Raw genomic sequence first — 21,321 nt, forward strand, 5'->3', positions numbered from 1 at the left:
AATGGTCCACCCCCATGTCTTGGTGCACACATTTTACAATGCACTGCATCTCAGTTGAATATTCCAAGTCTGGTCAGGATTTGAAAGGAATAGTCAAGTTCACCACAGATAAAATTCTTGAGTTGATCTCAGTGCCATCACCCCTGTGACATATTGGTTTTATAAGTTGTTCCAAAAGTTGATGCAGTAGTTGCATTGGAAGAAAAGATTGTTTACTTTTCCCTGTAGTGTTTCTGAGTTAATGGTTGTATGTTGAAATCTCTCCATGTATCTGGTGTATAAGCAAAATATAAACATTGGTCGTTCCCGCACTCTATGTGTTGCTGCTATGGTTGTTGTTGGACTGACTCTTTGTTGAATACTCCTATTGGTTGCATGTTAAGCATTTCAGTCAAGGTTATCTGTTGTTCATGAAAATCAAGAAAAGATAGCTGCTTGCCTGTATTTGCCAACACATAGCTGTCTTGCGGGTTGATTGTCTTATCACATACCAAGTAGAAAGAGGACAAGAAACTAATCAAATTGATGTATAATATTCACCCTGAGTGCCTGTATATATAACTTTTACCAGCTGTTTGTAATATATTTATCACTCTCAATGGGGCAAAGCACAGTAAGGAGCCAATGTCCTCACAGCCAGTCTGTGTATGTCAGTCTGTCTGAATTTCCATTTATTCACCAGTCTTTCTGTAGACCAAGTTTGTGGAGCTCATAACTGAATAATTTCCATATTAAATGAGGCCTGCTTCGGAATGTTTAGATGATTATATATCTATAATCAAATGAAATATTGTAGGCGTTGATAAAAGAATAAGAAAAAATATGATTTGTCATAATCTGCAATTTATATTGATAAGAGAGTGATTACTTTATTATTTGGTACGTATGATAGGAGGAACAATGTATGCGATATTTTGATTGAAAAGCATAAAATTCGTTTATATGTACCGGTATTTTTTTTGTCAAAAGTCATGTTTTCAAGAGTCAAATGTAAGAGACCAGGTATTAATAGACATCAAATCAGGTCCAATAATCGTTATCATTCAAGGTAACTAAGAAATTTACCAGGTCCAAGGAACATATTGAAAATGACAAAGGCAATGGGGTCATCTTGAACCACAAAATAGTGGTGGTACCAGGTGTCCGGAATGGGTAAGCGTACCCTGCCAGCTAGCCGCACCCGTCAAGATTGACCCAAAGTGACAAATCCATTGTTATTTGGTGAATTCACCAAATTACTTTTGTAAGTCTAAATTTGGTATGCTGTCACTCATCATTTGAGTAACAGACAGGTCATATTTTCATACAACATCTCCGTATCTACCGTAGAACTTCTTAAATGATTTCACTAATCCACTTTCTGAGAATCCTTGCGTCACTAACTTTTGAGCTAATAGGCTGTGTCTAACTCGAAAGTCTTCATATGAATTGCATGCTCTACTGTATCTAAGGAGTTGTGAAATATACACACCATAAGCTGGAGATGATGGTATATTGCTCGACAAAAAGGGAAAGTTTATGATTTCAAAATTGAAATCGTCTCTTTTGTCATACAGCTTAGTATATAGTGTATTTTGTCTAATTTCAAACAATATGTCTAGGTATGAAGCCAGGTCCACACTTTCAGTTGTTTCTTTTATTTCTAAATCATCTAGGTAGATGTGGTGTAGATAATTGGATATACCAGGATTGTTTAAACCGATGAGATCATCGATTTGGATAGTTCTAAGGATCATTTGATTAGCATATCAAAATATTGATGAAATTTGTATAAGTAAATACCGGGGTATGAACGAATTGGAAGACAGAAGTTTGCACTGCAGCTGACACACAGTTTTACAAAAAAATTAGCATGGGGCTATCTATATTTTGCAATTTTCCCTACTGTGTACAAACAAATTAACAAAAAACCTGTGTATGATTTTGATTTTTTTGATTTTGTCTAATTAGATAAGTTTCAAAGGCTAATGTATGCACATGTGCAAACATTAATGCCAACACCTATATCCACCATTCATGCAATTTCTTAAACAAACAAATCCCAATGCAAGTTTTGATAATGCTCTACATTAACAAAACAACTTTAGCAAACCATTGATACAATAACCAAAACCTACACTAAAATCAACTTATACAAATCTTTATTGCAAATATCATGCACACACAGTCAACTATCCACTTTTTAACACACTACACATCTTTGGTAACAGGCAACTGAACATCTGGACAAAACTTGCTCTGCATCAGAGCAACCACACTTGCAGAAGGTTCGACCACCAATATTTGGTCCACCTTCAACCCTGTTACCAGTTGCCTCATTTTCCATTACAGTGAGACGCAAATTGCTACACTCTAAAAAATACTCTTACATGCTGTCAATGTCAGTGAACTCTAGGGTCTCTTTGTCAACACAGGATTATGAATGACGAGAGTTTCTTGACTTCATCGGCAATATTTGCATTCATGATACAGGAATATTTTACTGCAAGACTTTTCACCTTTTGCCGCATACCACATAATATGCATTTCACAAAACATACATTCTCTGCAAGTTCACTTAACATCTTATGGCACGCACCACAACTACCACTCCCACTGTTACACCAGAATTGAACTACTTCATTGATATCCATTATCTTTGCTACTGCCTCTTCTTCAATAGGTGCTTCATTGACACTGAGAACTTCATCGCAGCACGTCACAACTGTCTGCACAGTTGTGGTCACTGACGTTACATGTAAACGTCGTACAGTTAAGTCAGAGAAAGTGTAAGTGGATCCAACATCAACCTGTTGTATTAGGTCGCCCCAAACAGCTACTTGTATACCTTTGGTGGAATCTTCCACATAGACTGACTACTTTGCCACCATTCTTCCTCAAACACTGTGGAGTTTCACACCACTTGGTTTCCGAATAACTTTAGCTCTTATGGTTATCTGTAAAAATAACGTTACATAAATGCACTGTAAATCATGAGTCACAATGAACATGCATATCTACCTCCCCACAAGATTTTCAATACGACCCCCACCAAGAGGTGATATCGAGGGATAACCTCATATTATTACATCAGACCAATGAAAATCTAGCAAAAGTTTTGTTGCAAGTAAACAAAGCATATTGTCTATACAAGTAAACATAGTGTGGAATGCCGAAGTGTACCGGTAGTGTCAATGCCTGTCATGACTCTGTGCCTTGAGGTTTAACCAATTCAAGTGCCAATAACTTTGATGCATTTCTAGCTTTACTTGCCAGGAACTTTGTAGAGGATCCCTGGGATAATGTCCTATCCAATTTGAACTGATATAACCCTTTGTCTGTTGGAAGAAGCCCTACTAATCCTTGTGAATTTCAATCTAATGTACATTAATATTGACAGTGTAGATAATGTCATCAGTAAGAAAGAAAAATGGGCTCAAAACATTGGCTTTTGGTAAAAAATTATGTAAATATTTATTTACCTGTAAAACCTTAGTAAATTCTCAAATTCATTTCAAATTTGCACAACTCTTTGACATCCTTGATATAGAAAATCACCAAATAGTCCAAATGTTGTTTACAAATGTAAATAATACACCATAACAAATATAAATAAAAATTTCTCATGACAGATGTACTTTTGTTGGTTCAACTGACTCCAATGAATTTAATCACTTCAAACAAATTGAATCTACAACCACCATCATGATAAATATTTTTACCTTGCTGACTGCAATTTTTGGCAAATTAACAATTTACAATGTTGTCAGAGTCTTATTTACAACTCAAAAATATCATTCTGTACATCTTATCGCAAGCAAACTAAAAATCAACACTGAGACAATTATCCAAAATCCGGCATGAACAAACATGGGGGTTTCTCATAAATAATATTGCAGTGTTAAAAGAAACAAAGTTCCCTGATTGTTTCGAGAGATATTTCGTGTAAAATTTGGCAAACTAAATCAAAAATATTTTGGTAGCCCTTACCGAAATGATACCCATTTACATTGTATTTCTTACTAGTATAGTAAGAAACATGTGTCATATACATGTTACCTACAGGTTTCACAACATGTTTCTGACCACATTGATTTTAACGTTTTGTTATGTATTGACAACATTAACAATACATGTTAGAAGCATGTATGGCTTGAAATCCAGGCAGCTGTGCCCACAATCTAATACGCTGTTCAATGACACATGTTTGTCACATAAACATAACACATCTCTAACATGTTGGCAATCAAGAATCTATCCTCTTCCATGAAGGACCCTCAAGGGTACAAGAGCTCCTGCTGCTTAGCATGCTGGTCAAATATGTTTTCAAGATGTAGAAGTGAACTTGTAACTTTCAATTTCACTGTGAAAGAATCTCAATTTTTTGGATGATTTTAACAAGGTATACTACACTTGAAAGCTGTGCAGCCTGGTGACAACATTAACAATGTTACTGATGACATAGTTTGATAGTCTTATAGGTATTTGTGGATATATTATGGTATAGGGTTGCTTTATCTAGATATGACCCGGACTGAGTGCTGATATTCACAGGAATGGCATTACATGCATACTGCAAATGTTCAGAAAATTATGGGGGTGGCACTTTAAGTGTTAAAATCTGAGATTTAAAATCCCAATTCTCTCCCCTTCCCAAACATGAACCAATGGAGGAGACAATTCATCAGGATGGCAAAATGGGTTCAATGGGTGGTAGGATTCTTCTTTGATACAGTGGTACAACCCAGTCTCAGAGTCAACCTCTGCATTGCCATACCATTTTACACAGACAAGTTCAGTAATGGATGTATGCTGACAGACAAGAAAGAACTGAATCCTCCCAATGAACACATTGTCATCCGTTTTGATTGCCACTAAAGATGATACTGTACAGTAACTTTTCTCTACTTCCTCACATCGGTATTTACTTATACCCTTTTCAGTAATAGAGCGCGAAGCCACTGCAGTGAACTGCAATAAAACTGCTCACACTAATTAGTTTCAGCTGTAGCCAGCTGGCAAAGTCGACAACATTGTATGTCCCATGCAGACAGTTTGTCTGGGGAAGTTAAAATAAACAAAGATTTGTACATGGACCAGTGCATGGTAATGTTACATTGTATCTTAATCTTGAACACAGGGTGCCAATCGTAAACTCTCATTTACAGCTTGAGCCTCAGACAGAGCAGTTTGCAGTCCGGGTCAGCTCCAAAATTGGAGACGCTATACCATAATATTTTCCCCTCTCATTAGCCAATCAGCGGCCAGCGCGCCATCAGTAAAAATTGTATTTCCTGGCAACCTCCACATGCGTCCTTCGTTACGTACGCCATACTGTGTCGAACTCCCGCGCCGTATTCTGTCATAATGTCGAACAGTTGTGTGGCCACTCTGTCAAAAACACAATTTCAAAATCGCGTACCAGTTTTATTCTGGCTAAGACAACCAAACCCCATACATCGCTGTGATTCCTAGACTCTGGCTTGAAGTCCTGCGAAATATAAATCGTGTACCTACACAGATCGTTCAGAATACCCCATTTGTATCGGAGATGGCAGCGATACAAATTCTACCGTATGGGGAACAGTTGTGTGGCCACTCTGTCAACACATTTCAAAATCGCGTACCATTTTTAGTCTGCGTTTGACAACTACAAAACAGGTATCATTTTAAAGCTCTGACATTGCTCTTCTTTCTTGCAAAATGTTATACGCGTACCTACACAAATAATCTTTATAACAGTATTTCTAATAGAGATGACGAACATCCACAAAATGATTCTCGGTACTTGAGCGAAATCGATAAACTGGGGTAGAAATGAATCGTCAATATTTCGAATATTTGTTCACTAATCGGACTCTTTGTTGGACATGACCTTCTGCAGAACACGTGGATTATGTTGACTGTCGAAATTCGTCGAAATTCACAAGACAGGGGCTTAATAAGCGGCCCAAAACTGCCGATCACACTTGGTGGGTAATTTGTGACCCAGCGTGACCTGTACTTTATTAATGATATAATCTGGTCGATGATTGGCTGAATGCCGGAATATATTATCATAATGAGTCTCCAATTTTGGAGATGACCCGGACTGGTTTTGCCTTTGTACAAGCAGACTTTTGGTCTTTATCAAGTAGCCTTGTTCAACACCAAAGTGGCCACGGCTACAGCTGAAACTAATTAGTGTAAGCAGTTTTATTGCAGTTCACTGCAGTGGCTTTGCGCTTTATTACTGCAAATGGTTGTATTTCCTCTGAGTGTGGTCTTGTCTCCCCGCGATGCTGTGAAGTATTTTGTCAGTTTCTTCATTTCTCCCTGTGTTTGGTGCAACCTGTCTCTCAGAAAAAACATCTATCTCCTACCTAGTGTGACTGGTTGGGGTACTTGTCTACAAATCTGAAAGAGATTACATAAAATTGTTATAACTTGAGCTGTCTTCCTACTCGATTAAAGTAATCCCAAGAATAGATGTTTTTTTTCGGTAGAGTTGACTTTTCAGAAAAGATCCTCAGATTCAGATCCTCAGATCTCAGACCCCAGATCCTATAACTTCAGACACAGATTCGGAATTAAAATTTCACAATTTTCAAAGTTTGATGTAATATACTGATAAATAAAATATAATTTAGATTGAAAAGGCTTTAGAAATTATTTATTTCTATCTTGAATCCTGAACTTAAAAAACTTCGATCTCAGAATCAGAACGTCATCAGTCGAAGACAGGGTGCGCAATGACTCCACTTGTTATGTCATCACGTGAACGTTCCCTCATAGAGATAAACACACCCACGATCGAACTATCAAGACCGCGACAATCATGTAAATGCTGGCTATCGACAGTCCGTATTTTACCATCGTTCGTAATATTGATGGCGAGGGAATATAACTAATCCATGTCAGAATTCAGGGGTCGGAAGAAGCAAATTAGCTAATCTAGTGTAATTGTAGACCCGTGTTCGTTGAAAATTGTTGAGCGAAAAACGTATACATAGACTTGTTTTTTTCATAACTGCCTTGTACATGTCATATTCAAATTATTAAATTTAATATTGCAATCATACTGTTAATACGGGTATTGTAAAAGGCTTGTAAATGCGAATCTGTATCTGAAGTTATAGGATCTGAAATCTGAGATCTGAGGATCTGAATCTGAGGATCGGAGGATCTGAATCTGAGGATCTGAAAAGTCAACTCTACCTCTTTTTTTCTCCTTGAACACATGGATATGGGAGAGGGCATGATAACAATCAGCAGTTATTTCACTTTCCAATGTGCCCTTACATCAAATCTCTAAATCACAAAACAAAACATCAAAATTGTCCTTAATCGTATGACACTTGATCTCTCTCTAATATGTGAAACTACCATTACAAACAATGAGAAGTTAAGAACAATGCAAAAAGTTTCAAGAACTTTATATATATATATCTGTATCATCAATAACCAATAATTTTATTGTAAGCCTGTACCTTGACATATTTGAGTTCTGGCCACTTTGGTTCATGTTGTTGGTTTTGATTTCGACAGAAATCTTCAATGTTTCCACCATTACACTTGTCGATCAGGGTTGAAACATAACTGGTCTGGTTAAAACAAAAAGTAAGTTTACCAAGTGTGCAAAAAAGTAAGTAAACAATATTGTTATAGTAGTGAAAATGAAATACAGGCGTAGAACTGCTCTCCCATGTAATTTTTGCACAAAATGGATATCTTTGCAAAGGTAAATATTACGAACAGAGCAATATCTGTTGAAACAGCCTCCCTGCGGGCTCAGGCTAGTTGATTTTGCTCATTCCTGGTATTCATTGACAAATTTCTTTAAAAAAGGTCCCCTTCAGATGATTAGCTCATATTTGATTTTATATAAGAGCTTATATGATGAGTCAGTGGCGTCTGTATGTCTGTATGTATGTATGTGGGTATGTATGTGCGGATTTATGTCCGTCACACACAAAGGCTCCCATACCACCAAAGCTACCATCTCAGTATTTGGTATGCAGGTAGATGCAAAGGTTGAGATGTAAATTTGTTCAAATCAACACGTCAGTGTCAAAAATGTGCAAACGAGGTAAGAAAAAGGGAAATCCTGCAAATGTGCAGGAGTGGTGGCAGTGAACTGAATCAGCCCACATATCTGAATAAGAGGATTTTGACCTTTAATCTATTTGTATGCAGGGTACCTATTATGTTTGGGAGTGGTAGCAGTAACTGAAACAGTTAATTGGTCATTTCCTGTCATTGTTTATGAACTGTGACATATTAACAGACCTGCTGAAACCATGGATGTCTATTTTTGTAAATCCATGGTTGAAAGATTCTCTGCTATGCATGTTGCTAAAGTTGACCTTCAGTACTTAAAGTTTCAGACCTTATTTACTTTAAGTGACCAAAGTCCCAGATATACTAAGTGTCTATAACCTCATGTACAAGCAAACGATCACTATTCCATCAATGAAACGGTAGCCACAAATTTTATAAACACCACAGAAATGAAAAAAACAACTAGTTCAAATATTATTAAATAGTACATGATATATGTAACACATGTTCAAAGACATTAACATACTGTATAAGAATGAGAGTTCTTATGGGACTATAATGTTTCTAGAAATATTTGATATGAAATATCACCACTTTGGTCAATTTTAACCACATCTGGGGACACTCTTTTAATATGACTCGTAGGCTTTTTTGATGCCCAGTACTTTAATCTTACATCATTAACATGTAGAAATCGTGGGTCTGACCGCAGATTTAATATGAAAGCGTCATATTCAGGTAAATGTTCCCGCTGTACCAATATAAATGGACTAATGTGAGCTGATGTTACAACTTGATACTGTTTTCCTTGTTTCGCTTGATTGTTCTGAAAAAACAGAACCTAAGGGTTCCTTTGATATATAGGCAGGTATTTCTCATAATTCACCTTCTTCATCTCATCATTTTCTGGTAAGGGACTGCGATACTGTTGTTCTTCATTGATCATCTTTAAAACAAAACTGCGTTGTTTAATGAGATATCCTGAATGAAATAAAAAGACTAAAATTAGTACAAAGTAATTCAAGAATATACCGGTACAGTTATAACAAACCATGCAGCACACTTTTGATTGTATTAAAGTGGTTAATGTGATGTCACATGACCTTTAGTCATTTCGAACTGTTCCCCAAGGGCATCAGTTACGATGCACTAAATCTGTGGTATAAGATTTGCTGCTGTTTTCGTACAATTCAATGCTACTGGTGTCCTCAACTAAGATGATAAGGTGATGGTTTTCCCTGGTCAGATTACTTACCTGAAGTCGGAGGTCCTTGCAATCCTTCATGAGAGAATCATTGCGTTCGCAAGCGACTTTGAAATTGGCCTCTGTGGCAAGTAGGGCTTTATGTTTCACTGCGATGCAGCTCTGCACGCAAAATTTGCATCCAAATTTTTAAATTCAGATTTGTAGCCATACGTGCCATGTCCCTCTTTGATTTCACTGCTATAGCTCTTTTTTTTAACACTGCAACCTTCCTTTTAGCAGAGGACAGTTTTTTCATAACACCATGCTTGGCAAGATGAGCAGCCTTCAGTCTGCTCTGGGCAGCTTGCAATTTGGTTTTCATGTGCAGACTGTGTTCTTTCGCCTGTGCTGTTTGTGAGGTACATTGTTCCTGCAAGTCTGATATTTCCTTGCACAATGACCTCGCAATGGACCCAGGCACCATGTCTTTTTTGCGTGTGTTTGGTTGGGGGTTGGCACTTTTGGAGAATGCTGAAATCTTCCTTATGGAATGCTGTCTTCTTTTCACCTTTCAGTGTTTTAAGCTGTTTTTGAAGGCAGTACACTTGCTTTTCAAAGCCGTTGCATTAATGTCAGCCTCATTCACATCACTTGCTTGTCAAAAATTACTGAAAGCTGACTAATTAAAGAACTACCTTGCCCACTGACTGGACTACCACTTTTTTAAAGCAAATTAATTGCTTGCTCATTCTTGAAAGTAATAGTAGTCATTCTGAAAGATAAATGAGAGTACCGGTATACTCACCAAGAGACACTTGGGCTAACTGTACTCTACGATCTTCTGCCTGAAAAATAAAGAGGGGCAATATTAGTAACCATGCTACAATCAATACAGTAAAAGGTAAATGCAAGATGCAATATACCGGTAAGGTGAGAAGCATCAGTTTGACTCATGATGTCTTATGGTCCCTTCTGCGATAAAGAATGTACATTTAGCAGAGGTCCTCCATACAGATCTATTAATACATACCGGTATTTCATATGTTACAAAATACATGACAGAAACTTTAAGAAAATGTATTTTGATATTAATCAATTAAGTGTTTCAAAATAAGAAGAAAAGTTACTCAATGTTGAATTATTTTGAATCTGTTACATCTGTGTAAATAATGACCATTTTTCTACTCACTTGATAGTAAAAACAGAAAGACGATCTTCCTGCGATATGGTCATCTTTTGTGAATTCTGGACCAGTCGTCCTCCCATTACTTTGCAATCTGTGATGTTTTTTTGGTTTACCTTAATTTTAAAGAATTTCAGGCATGAAATCTTTATATTGCCTAGTGATAATGGACGGTTAAATGGTACCTGTGAAAGTAAATTGACAACAATCATATATCAACGTGTCCTCAATCTAAGTAATACTCCATGTTTACTGAAAAACCTAGTAAACTTTTAACAAAAGTTAGGTATACGGATTTCCTGTCTGCTAGTCAGTCAGAGTGTATGGAGCTTACGTCACATTTTGAACAGAAGTCTAAACAGGAACCAGGTCATGAGGAACGTCCTGATTGTGAAATTTAACACACATGTAAATGACATTTTTAGTGACATTATTTTCTAATATTATGCAAGTACAGTACATTGAGTGTTGCATTGCAATGTATTCAATTGCAACTCTTCTGAAACACTCTGTAACTGAGTCAGACACACACAGAAAAAGAAAATATCTCTTATATTTGATTACAAGAGTTTCGACTGGACACAATAATGATTATCATCTGATACTTTGCTTATTGGAATGCGATGTGACATGATTATGCCAGGAACTAGTGCAATTAGAAACAGCTATAAAGTTAATTGTTTGACAACCAAGCCCAAACAGCTTGCCTCATTTTACCCTTATTACCACATGCACAAGCCAAGTTTGTTGTCTCCAAAGAGAAAATACTGGATTTATTCTATCCCCGCTGTCGTGTTAACCATGGTACCATGGTTTTCATCGACAACCATGGTTAACCATGGTTGTCGATGATGTGACAATGGTGATTGACAATGGTCTGTAAAACTTCAGAAACCATTGCCAAATGGACCATGGTGACCATGGTCATGGCATGACCATTGCCAAAATTGACCATGGTGACCATGTTTGACCATGTTCACAGCTAAATTGTGTGCCACCATTGCCAAAATAGACCATGTTGACCATGTTTGACCATGTTCACAGCTAAATTTTGTGCCACCCATTGCCAAAATTGACCATGGTAATCTGCTATGACCATGGTCATAGCAGATTTTTAAAATTTCTGTGAGTGATAACTTGACAATGGTGACCATGCTCGACCATGCTCAGGGCAGAATTATGACAACGGTGACCATGTTTCATCATTGTCATGATAACTGTATTATAGTCATTATAAAGTTTAATCATTGTAATAACAACCTTCTGTGACCCTTAGACTAAGGTTACCATGATGTTACCGGAATTTTCCATATTCATCATATTTGTTGTTTGACATAGCTTTTTCAACAAAATTTTTATACATTAGACACTTTATAGCTAAAGTTATACATGGATGATAAGATTACCAGAGAAAAAATTGCTTCATAATGACACCATTTCTTGGAGAACTTAATAGATGTTCAGTATTGTTCAGTATTGTAATTAACAATTTATTTGCTTCAAATCCATAGGATAAGCGAAATTTTCCAGAAAAGAAGCCACTTGTGACTAAAGGCAGAAGATGTAATGTGAAAGTTCGTCAACTACACTGACGTTACTTTTATTAGTATTAATTGAATTGTTAGCTATTACTGTAAGGCTGATTTGCAATGAAGAGTATCACAATATTACTTAAAAACCCATGACCAGAGAAATTTGGTAGCCTTGTGACATATGTCATATTATTTACATTAATGAAGAACAGTTTTTCACTCATTTCCTCAACTGGAAATACAAGAGTGTCTATGGTATGATCAACCTTTATGATATGATGGCCTACATCACTCAATATAAAGCAGTCTGGATTAATTTCCAAGCTTTGTCCAATTGCATAAACCATGTTGGTGTCACTATTTAACAGGAAATATTCTATGCTGGCTATGTCACCATTTGTTTTGAGGATAATATGGTTTGTACGCCTTTTCATTCTACTGTAATCTTTACAATAGAATTTCTGAGATCCTAGCTGTACTCTATGGACCTTCTTTAAGACTGTGATAGAAGAAGCATTCGTTTTAGTCAAAATAAACTGCAGTTTTGGGTCATTTTGTTGGAATTTTGAATTGAGTATTCCACCAGCAACTAAACAGTTTTCAGCATTTTAAAGAGATTTCCACGCCTTGCCCTTATTCTGCAGGGTCCTGAAAAAAAACTGTGATTGTAAATTTGACCAATTACCACAGTCAACTGCATTGATTTGGGCTTGTGCATCCTTTTTTACCAACAGTTGTCTTGTTACATCTCCTGATCCATGAACAGACTGGAGTAAACTAGCATTCCAATCCTCAAAACCAAAACAACTCCATCCGAAGAGAGGACCCCACTGACGTACATAATAAACAAGGTGATATCCGATGTTATGCACATTTAAGCCACATGATCCACGACCATAAAGATTTTCAAAATCTCTATAGAAAACATCAAGATGTTTTTCAGCAAGATGTAAATCATCTAAACTCATATTATCTCGCAAAAGAATATGGATAGCTTCAGAAAGACAAGCAAAGTGTTTGAGATACTGTTGTGGTAGAATGCCATTCAAACATGGCAGGCTATAAAATAAAAGCCACGATTGAAGTTCGGTGGCTTTAAAATGGTTGTAGTGTTTTTCTAGATCTCTCGGAAGTCTTTCAATATAGTCGGGGGGTTGAATATGCTGAAGTCTCTTTGATATTTCTTTAATGCGTTTTCCTACGAAAAATGGCTGTTTAGATTGTGTTGCGGAAAACCATTTATACATGAGGTTTTTAGTGACACCAAGCAAGACACCATGCATGTAATCAGGGACTAATCCAGTTACAAGATCCAATTCTGGATACAAGGCTAAACCATTTTGTCCACATATTCCATCAACTCTGTTGGACCGAGTTGCTACAGCTGCTGCACAAATCAGCCCTTCCGTTGTACGCATGTCTTCCCTTTGACCTGGTGGACGATATGGATAGCATCGAGCATGTCCTTTTCCTTGCTTTACAACGAGACCTTTTTCCTTACAGGTTATGCATCCAGATTCTCCATTATGCATGGTCATGTTCATCACATACGCTTTTGCTTGTAGGTCCATAGAACCGAGAATAATGGCAACCTTAACATTCTTTTGGCCCTTTTCATCATGTGGATCAACCACTAGTCCATTGTTATATAAGTTTCCTATTTCCACACCAATGGCATTCATGTACTCTCTGAAAGGTGGCGCATTTTTTCCCTGCCAAATACCAGCCAATATCATATTATCACGAGAAAACCTGTGTCCTGGGGGTAGTTCATTTATCGCAAGAAAAACTGGCCACAGCTTCACACCTGTGGATGTATACAGCGGCACCCCATCAGTGTTGAAAATGGTGCTTATATTATTTTCTCCAAACAAAAATTGACCAGGTTGTGAAAGTTTGCGATAGAACTCTCCATCTGTAATGTCAGCTATTTTGTTTTGTTGCTGATTACTTCTTGTATGAAGTTTAGACTTTTCAATCAGGCTCCACACACCTTTTCTTTCCAATATGTTCTTTAACTGAGCACCAATATCAGCTATAATAAAGTAACATCTTGGTTGACGATTTGCTTTCATTTGGCTAGAATATGGGCCTTTGTAACGCAGCCCTTCACAGTCATTTTCATTACACTGGAAAATATCAGGATCACTCGGATACAGATGGTTGCAAAGTACACAGTAGTGTTGAACTGTGTAGTTTGTTTTACTTGCCATTTCCCATAGGTTGTCATACTTAATGTTTTTCAAAACTGGTGATTCTGGACAAATCATGTCCAAAAGCTCAGTAGGTCCTTGGATGCAGAACCAGACAAAGTATGGCGGAAAATATAACTGAGAATACAAGTAAGTTGTACTTCTGTGTCAGTCAGTTCAGGTGCATCACATGTCAATGATTCATCTCCAGAACTGTCATTTGAATCTTCAGTATCATCATCAGATTCTGTCTCAATGTCACTCCAGGAATTGTCAGATGAAATATCAGATGATGCACATGTACTGTCAGTGGGCTCATCATTAGATAACAGAAAATTTTCATGAATGTCAGAAGCAGTAGTGTGGTCTTCTGTGATACAATTTACCTGCAAAGATTGCTCAGTATCATCAGAGGTAGTATCCATTTCATTGTTTGCACATGTGCTTAAAATAGGGCTGCCAACATTATCTATTTCATGTTCATTTCTCACCATTTCACCATCAAAGAGTGGGCCAACACGTTGTTCACAGCTTCCGTGAGGATGTTTATCTGAATTTTTCGCTAAGGCTGCTCGTCTTCTCATAAGGGTGCGTTTTGGAATGGGAATGGTTGGGTCTGTCAAGTACAATTTCCTCACTGGTTTTACTGGACCTGTCAAAAGGGTAAGATGATAATAGTATAGTATTGATCTTGGCCTGTTAATTTCCCACATCCCTGCTGCGAATAAAAGATATATATTATCCTAAGACTGGTTGTTATATCCATCAACTTGATAAGTGATTGCATATGTGTGCCATGGTTGGTTTCCTTGTTGCAAAACAAAATGTGCTTGCCCGTGACAGCTTGAGTTAGATAAAACCTTACTTAAAATTGATAACAACATATCAAGGATATGTAAATAATATGAAATAAAGCATTAGCAATTTAAGGAGGTTGCATTCAGAGCAAACCTAACATTACTTGATGTGTGTAGGGTTTTGATTGTTTCAAGGTACTTCAGTTTGTTTTGACTGAACTGCAGGAGATAAAAAAACCCTTTAGCAGACTGGCAATGAAAAAGCAAACATTCTAGTGTGAATATTGCAAAACAGACTGATTTCATTTCCTGTTGTTTTCAAGATAGAAACAGAAATGACTTACTTTTTCCATGAGCACTGACAAGATGAGACAAAATCCTTTCTCTCCGTGACAGTGTCCGCCCACAAATCTTGCACAGGTATTCCCTTTTTTGCCCTCTATCAAGTATTTCATAGCATGACTCTTTGTGTTCCATTTATCTGTAAAAAAATCATATGGAGTGAGACACAAGCATGTGAAAGTGCAAAACAAAAAAATGTTCACATCATTATTGAAAGTGTTTGTCAATTATGTAAAAGGTTGCCTTGCAATTGTTCCTGAGCAAAGAAATTTTTAATAGCATACCAACAAATAAAATCAAGTTACTCAAATTTTACGGTTGAGCTTACCAATTAGTGAACTCAAGATACAATGATTATACTTGAAATTAAAAGTGAAAGATTGGTCAGCCAAAACAGTAGTAGGCCCCTACATCCAGCAAAAATTGAAAGCTATAACATAGAATTTTGCTGGTTTCCTTTTGTCAAGAAATAGAACAGGTACAGAATCATATTTAAGTGCTTGTATCTCATGAAGAGTCATCAGTTCTCACGAAAAATAAAAAAATAATACCACAAAATGTGGAAGTCTGACTGTCTCTGCTGCATATATTTTTTTCCAGTAAAAATCCAGTGGGTGACCATGTCATTCATGGCATTAATAGACTGAAGGCGAATTACACTAAAATTTTTCTTTAACAAAATTAAATAATATCCAGAATGGTCTTTTTTTTAACAATAACATTTTGAAAAAAAATTAATACAATCATTTTTTTCACCCCAAAGGCACTAGTACCGCCAACGTAAAACGATATCCAGGCTGCGGACAGTTCACAACATAGCCCAAATACTCAGGCAAAGTCCGGGCTACTGCATGTACTGCAGCTATTCGGAACAAAGCATATTTTGCAATGTTTTGGAAACTCTGATGAATTGTTTTACCCAAAGTAGCGTTTAACGCGTTAGTAATTGCTACATGATAATATTTGCCCTACCATAACAACTGTCTTTTCGAATTCGGCCTGATTCAAAACAACACCGCAGATGTATACGGCATACACACGCATGAACCACTGGCGTCCGCCATTTTGATTCCGAAGCCGCGACATAAGAAAGATAAAAGCGTTTTGTCCTCGGGTAATTATTGTTTTCTCCTGACATTTTAGTATCAAGTGTGAACAATTGAAGCACCTCCGAAAAGAGAATGGCTTGGAAACGTGAATGAAACATGGCTTCGAATCGCTAACTTTAACTGGGAAACGCAAGTCCGCTGAGTGATAGTACATACATTGTAGGTGTCTTCCGCCCGTGCAACGTCATCGCGTATGTTGAATGCCACCTCCCCCACACAACAAGTGGAGTAGCCTTGAACTACACCCCCTACCAGTCGGACAATGCCAAACTTTCGGCTGGTAAAAGGATATTCCATGACTAATTGGGTATGCTACGATCAAGAATGATGTGCACAACTCTGAGTGCGTCTCACTACGATCAAGAATGTGCACAACTCAGAGTGCGTCTCAAAAGAAAAACGTTGCTCCCAAATTTTACCGCGCTCGTTTTTTGGAGTCTATGACTGACCTAACTTGTGTTGCCTTCTCAGTTCAATTATTTATGCATCGTCATAGCTTTCTGAAAATTCCTAAACTAGTATTCCACTGTCAGATCGCGAGGTTCATTTGACGAACAAAGTGGAAAATGTTCCGACGTAAACACGTACGTAATTATAATACATAACGCTGAATACACGAGTTCCCTTGCACATAACATTCAACAAAGTCAAGGGTATAAAGTATTATGACCCATTGTTGATCGAATACTTACGGTGAGAGACTTACCTTCACAATCAAACGTCTTCGACCGCGACCCAGCCAGTGTGTATCACTGCGGACAATGTGTAGCGCTGTTAGATCAGCAGAATATTTGGCCGAGCAGGCTGCCAGTAGTAGGCCTACGCGAATTCACAAACTTGTATCCTCTTCGGTTCATCAGGTAAAAACGGCACATGAATGAGGTTGTCAATCGTATTACCCATACAAAATATATGTAGGGCAGGTACTTTTAAACTTTGCACGTTTGGCACAAACCTTTCCTACAGAGAAGATATGGACAGTGTGCGGTACCGCGTAGATAACATTAATTGTTGTCTACAGGGGTGAGGCCGTTCACGTATACCTAATAAGTCAAAGGTCGCGGACCTTTCCCGCCTTCGAGCGCAAGACTATAAAAGTAATTAGTAAAGAGTCACATATCAGTTTTATTTATTATTTATTTGAAACGTAAAATAGCGATTTTAATAAGATCTGATGAAGTGTTTGATGTTTTTAATATCGCGGAAAATTTCCTCCACACTGGACTTTTATTTGAAATTCAATATGGTCATGACACAGACCGACCTAAGCTCTCTTATCCTTGAACTATTTTGTGCAACAAGTGTAGGTAACAGTATGTAGGTAGTAACAGTAGCAAATCACAGTGATACGGCAAGATTACTGGAAGAAAAAAATTGTCCTTGCTTCGCACTTGAAATCGTGAACGTTTTGCAGTTTGTAACTGTACCGGCGATGATGAAATATGCAACAATTTCATGGGATGAGGAAGAAGAGTGCTCTGTCGTTTCTTTAGACGACATTAAGGAACCTCGGAAACCTCACTCACAGTATTCCATCGGCGACAAGGTCGACAAGGCAAGATGTCGAGGCTTTCCTGGATTGTATTCGGGCGTTATCTTAGAGCTTGGTGGTAAGTTATAAAGAATTGTTATAAGTCGATGAAGTTTGCAGTTGTGAAGTATTAGATCAAGTTGACATCGCAGTTTTCAAGACAGAATTCAGGTGTATGTCAAAACTGTTTTTCAAGAAAGAGTCCTGTGGTGAACTGTGCAGTTTTCACAAAGATGTTGAAATTGCTCGGACAAGTTAATGAACACGCTAGTAGTAATAGATAACGAATAATCCTAATGCCATTACATAATGTATCGACAGGTGAAAAAATTCGTTTCATCTTTCGAAAATGTTTTCCAGCTACTCTCATGGTAGTTGAGCGCAAAAATGTTACAAAAGGAAGGTGCGACCGTTATGCGGGCAGTCCCTTTTCAGGGGGGGGGGGGGGTTAAGTGAAGTTGCTTGATCTACTTCTAGCTTCAGTTTTAGGCCAAAATAAAAATATGTGCTGTTCCGATTACCCGACCTACCCCAATTTTATCCCCCGACCCTAGACTTTTTAGAGCTTCTTAAACCCGCAAGTATAAATAATTATATGAAAAAGCGCGAAACGCATGAAACTAATTTTAGTTCGATTTGATACTTTTTGATCTACATAAAATGTTGTTGAAACAATACCACATGTACATTTCCGTACGCTGATTTTGCATATGAAAGCCTATCAGTCAGTTGAGATTTACGTTCACAAAGTTCATTGCCCTAGCCCGATAAGGTTTCTGTGTCACATCATCTCTGCACGATCGAGAAAAGGAGACAAACTGAAGGTTTTGTGCATCATATGAATGTCCATAACACTGAAAATAATTCTGATAGCAAAATTGACACGAAAAATTGGACTTAATATTGGACTTTACTGGTACAGAAACGTGCCCAGTGCAGACTGCATAAGCATTGAAGCAAGCTTTGGTGTCAATGGGCCCGGTTTTTGAATTAAGTGAACAGACACTGACTCATTTTTTCAGAGCAAATAAACCCTAAAATTAACTGTCGGTGACAACCAACCTTTCTGTTTGTTATTTTCCCTGTTCTAAAATGACTGAAAAAAGCAACTGGAGCAAATATGACATCGAGAAAAACTCAACTCCGCATTCAAGTCAAAACAAGGGATCTGACCCTCTAAGTTGTTCGTTTTAGCTCTACTGAGTCTGCGCACAAAACTACAAGACCAGCTAGGTCACTACAAAAAACACAGCTCACTGGTTTGCAAAGGGCAATGTTGATCCATACTTACAGTGGTGAGGGATAATATACGCACAGTAAAAACGTGACAAACAAGCACATTATTTTTTTTCAGAAGCTACAAAACAATTTTTTTATAGCTACAATAGATTTTTTCTTGGATTGTGTAGTGCAGACAGTTCAGTAAAAAATGAAAAAATCCCTTGAAGGTACAATGGGAATGCATGGCTGGCTGTTGTTAATTTTGATGTTTGAATGTACATTAAGCCCTATGAAAGCAAACTTACAGAATATGTGCAAACAAACATACAGAATATTTAAGCATGAGGGAATATGCTACAATTTTAGGGATATTAAAGCTTATGAATATTAATGAGCCGTCCGCCACTTTTGGAAGCCCTATACATTCACAACAGTGACACCCAAATTGTTGACTTTTGAAAAAATCTTATAGAGGATGGTGTTTGGAGCCAGCAGCTTGGATTGTGTAAGCAAGTGATATATGGCTTGTAGTATGTATATCACAAGTGACATCACTGCAACATTAAAACTACATAAGATGTCCTTAAATGTTTCAGTTAAATCCCCCCAAAATTTTTAAATCCCCCTGAAAAATTCCAGGAGCGGGGAGCAATCCCCCTTTGTATAGTATCCTAGATGAAACACTGCATTGATGACAGTAAATATTGTGTTGTGTCAGGTCTTACAAGTCAGACTTACCTGTGGATAAACAGTTCACTTTCCTGTCAAAGAATTGTAATTGGCAGTCTAATAAACCACACACTTCAATTCTAATGATGAATATTTTACTTTAATGAATTGGTATTCAATTTGAGTGCATTTCATGAGGAAATTGTTCACTGGTAGTTTGTTTGAAAGCATACAAAATGCACATTGAGAAATAAAAAAAAAATGAAAAAAAAAATTTCCCTACCTACCTACCCTATTTTTGAAAACCATGTAATCGGAACAGCACAATTTTTTTTTTGGCCTTATCATCTGTTTGAGAAGAATAATAATCATGCTGTGTATTAATATTAACTTACACGCTTGTTCGTAACAAACCTGGGGCAGCTGCCTTCGTCAATCGCAATACCAAATATGCAAGCTTGAAATCCCCACCCACAGGTGTAGAGGGCAATACAATGTCCCTGGGGATGATGGTGGGCTTTCCTATTCATATGTACAGTGCTTGTCATTTGAGTTTGAGGCTTGTATGGATGTAATTTTTTATTGGAAATACTGAGGCTAGTCTTTATGGAAATGACAAAAACTACATGTGTATTGAACGGAGTGTTGCTGAAGGATTGCTTTTTAGTTGTCACGGATGGCTTATTAGTTTTACCTGCTTCTCATTAACTCAAGGTCAACATCCAGTAACATTCACTGTCGCCCATTGCAAATTAGTTTGTAGGGGGAGTTGATGAACTGGTTTTGCAAAAAACTACATGCAAATGTCCCCGTCGTGAATCCTACTGTTGCTGCCGATTGAAACTCCCTTTGTACATATGATCCACAAAACCAGTTGCTGTATCACCACCAATTTCGTTGTTTTCCGGGAACTATCAATAGACGGTGATTACTTTTGGTTGCCTTTCGACGGACAGAAGTTGTTCTCCCCAGAGTATTGCGTGTTCTTTCGATGGATTACTCCAAGGCAATATATGAAGGTATGACAATGAACCATTGGTTTATTAATTCTGTTCAGATGACATTCATGACTGCTAGTGTGTAATATTATGCACCACTAATTGGCATACAATGGCACTGTGCAGCACTTTGTTTGCAAAAAAAAAAAAATGAACACATGTCATGCATCTTTGGATTTGTTGTATTTCGGTCGGGTGTTTGTGTTGATCTGTAAACCTTAGAATGTATTAAAGAAGAAATGTGTGTGTTGAATGATGAAACAAAACTTGAATGACAAGCGCTGTACATGGTGTCAAGTGTAATGTGAAATTCTTCTCTATCATGCTTTTTCACCCATGGACTATCAGAAAATGCCTGACACTAGGGATTTTCAGTAAATAGTTCACCATGTGAAGATAACATTTAACAATGTCTATAACTTTTGTTTGCTGCAGAAGAGAGACAACAGTTGTGCAGAAACTTGGTGAAGCGCCCACATACCAGCAGTGCTTATTCTAAAAGCAGCCACCAATCACCAGAGCCACTTCTGAAAAAGGCCAGA

The 21,321-nt window shown here is 37.4% G+C and overlaps 1 protein-coding gene and 2 long non-coding RNA genes across 4 annotated transcripts in view; 1 reads left to right on the plus strand and 2 right to left on the minus strand.

The window, feature by feature from the left end:
• Nucleotides 1-21,321, plus strand: part of LOC139118504 (uncharacterized) — a 263,409-nt gene that overhangs the window by 69,127 nt on the left and 172,961 nt on the right. The window lies entirely within an intron of this gene.
• On the minus strand, nt 6,245-9,050 carry LOC139118484 (uncharacterized). Its single transcript, XR_011548744.1, has 3 exons — nt 8,906-9,050; nt 7,449-7,562; nt 6,245-6,375 (listed from the first exon to the last, which is right to left on the minus strand). It is a non-coding gene; the product is annotated as an uncharacterized lncRNA (long non-coding RNA).
• Nucleotides 11,855-15,407, minus strand: LOC139118486 (uncharacterized). The gene is made up of 2 exons (XM_070681773.1): nt 15,254-15,407; nt 11,855-14,764 (listed from the first exon to the last, which is right to left on the minus strand). Exon 2 carries the CDS (start codon nt 14,188-14,190, stop codon nt 12,529-12,531), a length of 1,662 nt encoding a protein of 553 aa, XP_070537874.1. The 5' UTR covers nt 14,191-14,764; nt 15,254-15,407; the 3' UTR covers nt 11,855-12,528.

This window comes from Ptychodera flava, chromosome 19 (genome assembly GCF_041260155.1).
Source record: "Ptychodera flava strain L36383 chromosome 19, AS_Pfla_20210202, whole genome shotgun sequence".
Classification (NCBI taxonomy): domain Eukaryota; kingdom Metazoa; phylum Hemichordata; class Enteropneusta; family Ptychoderidae; genus Ptychodera; species Ptychodera flava.

Excerpts from the sequence above, each read along its gene's own strand:
- LOC139118486 (XM_070681773.1), bottom strand. The coding sequence starts at position 14,190 with ATGATTTGTCCAGAATCACCAGTTTTGAAAAACATTAAGTATGACAAC.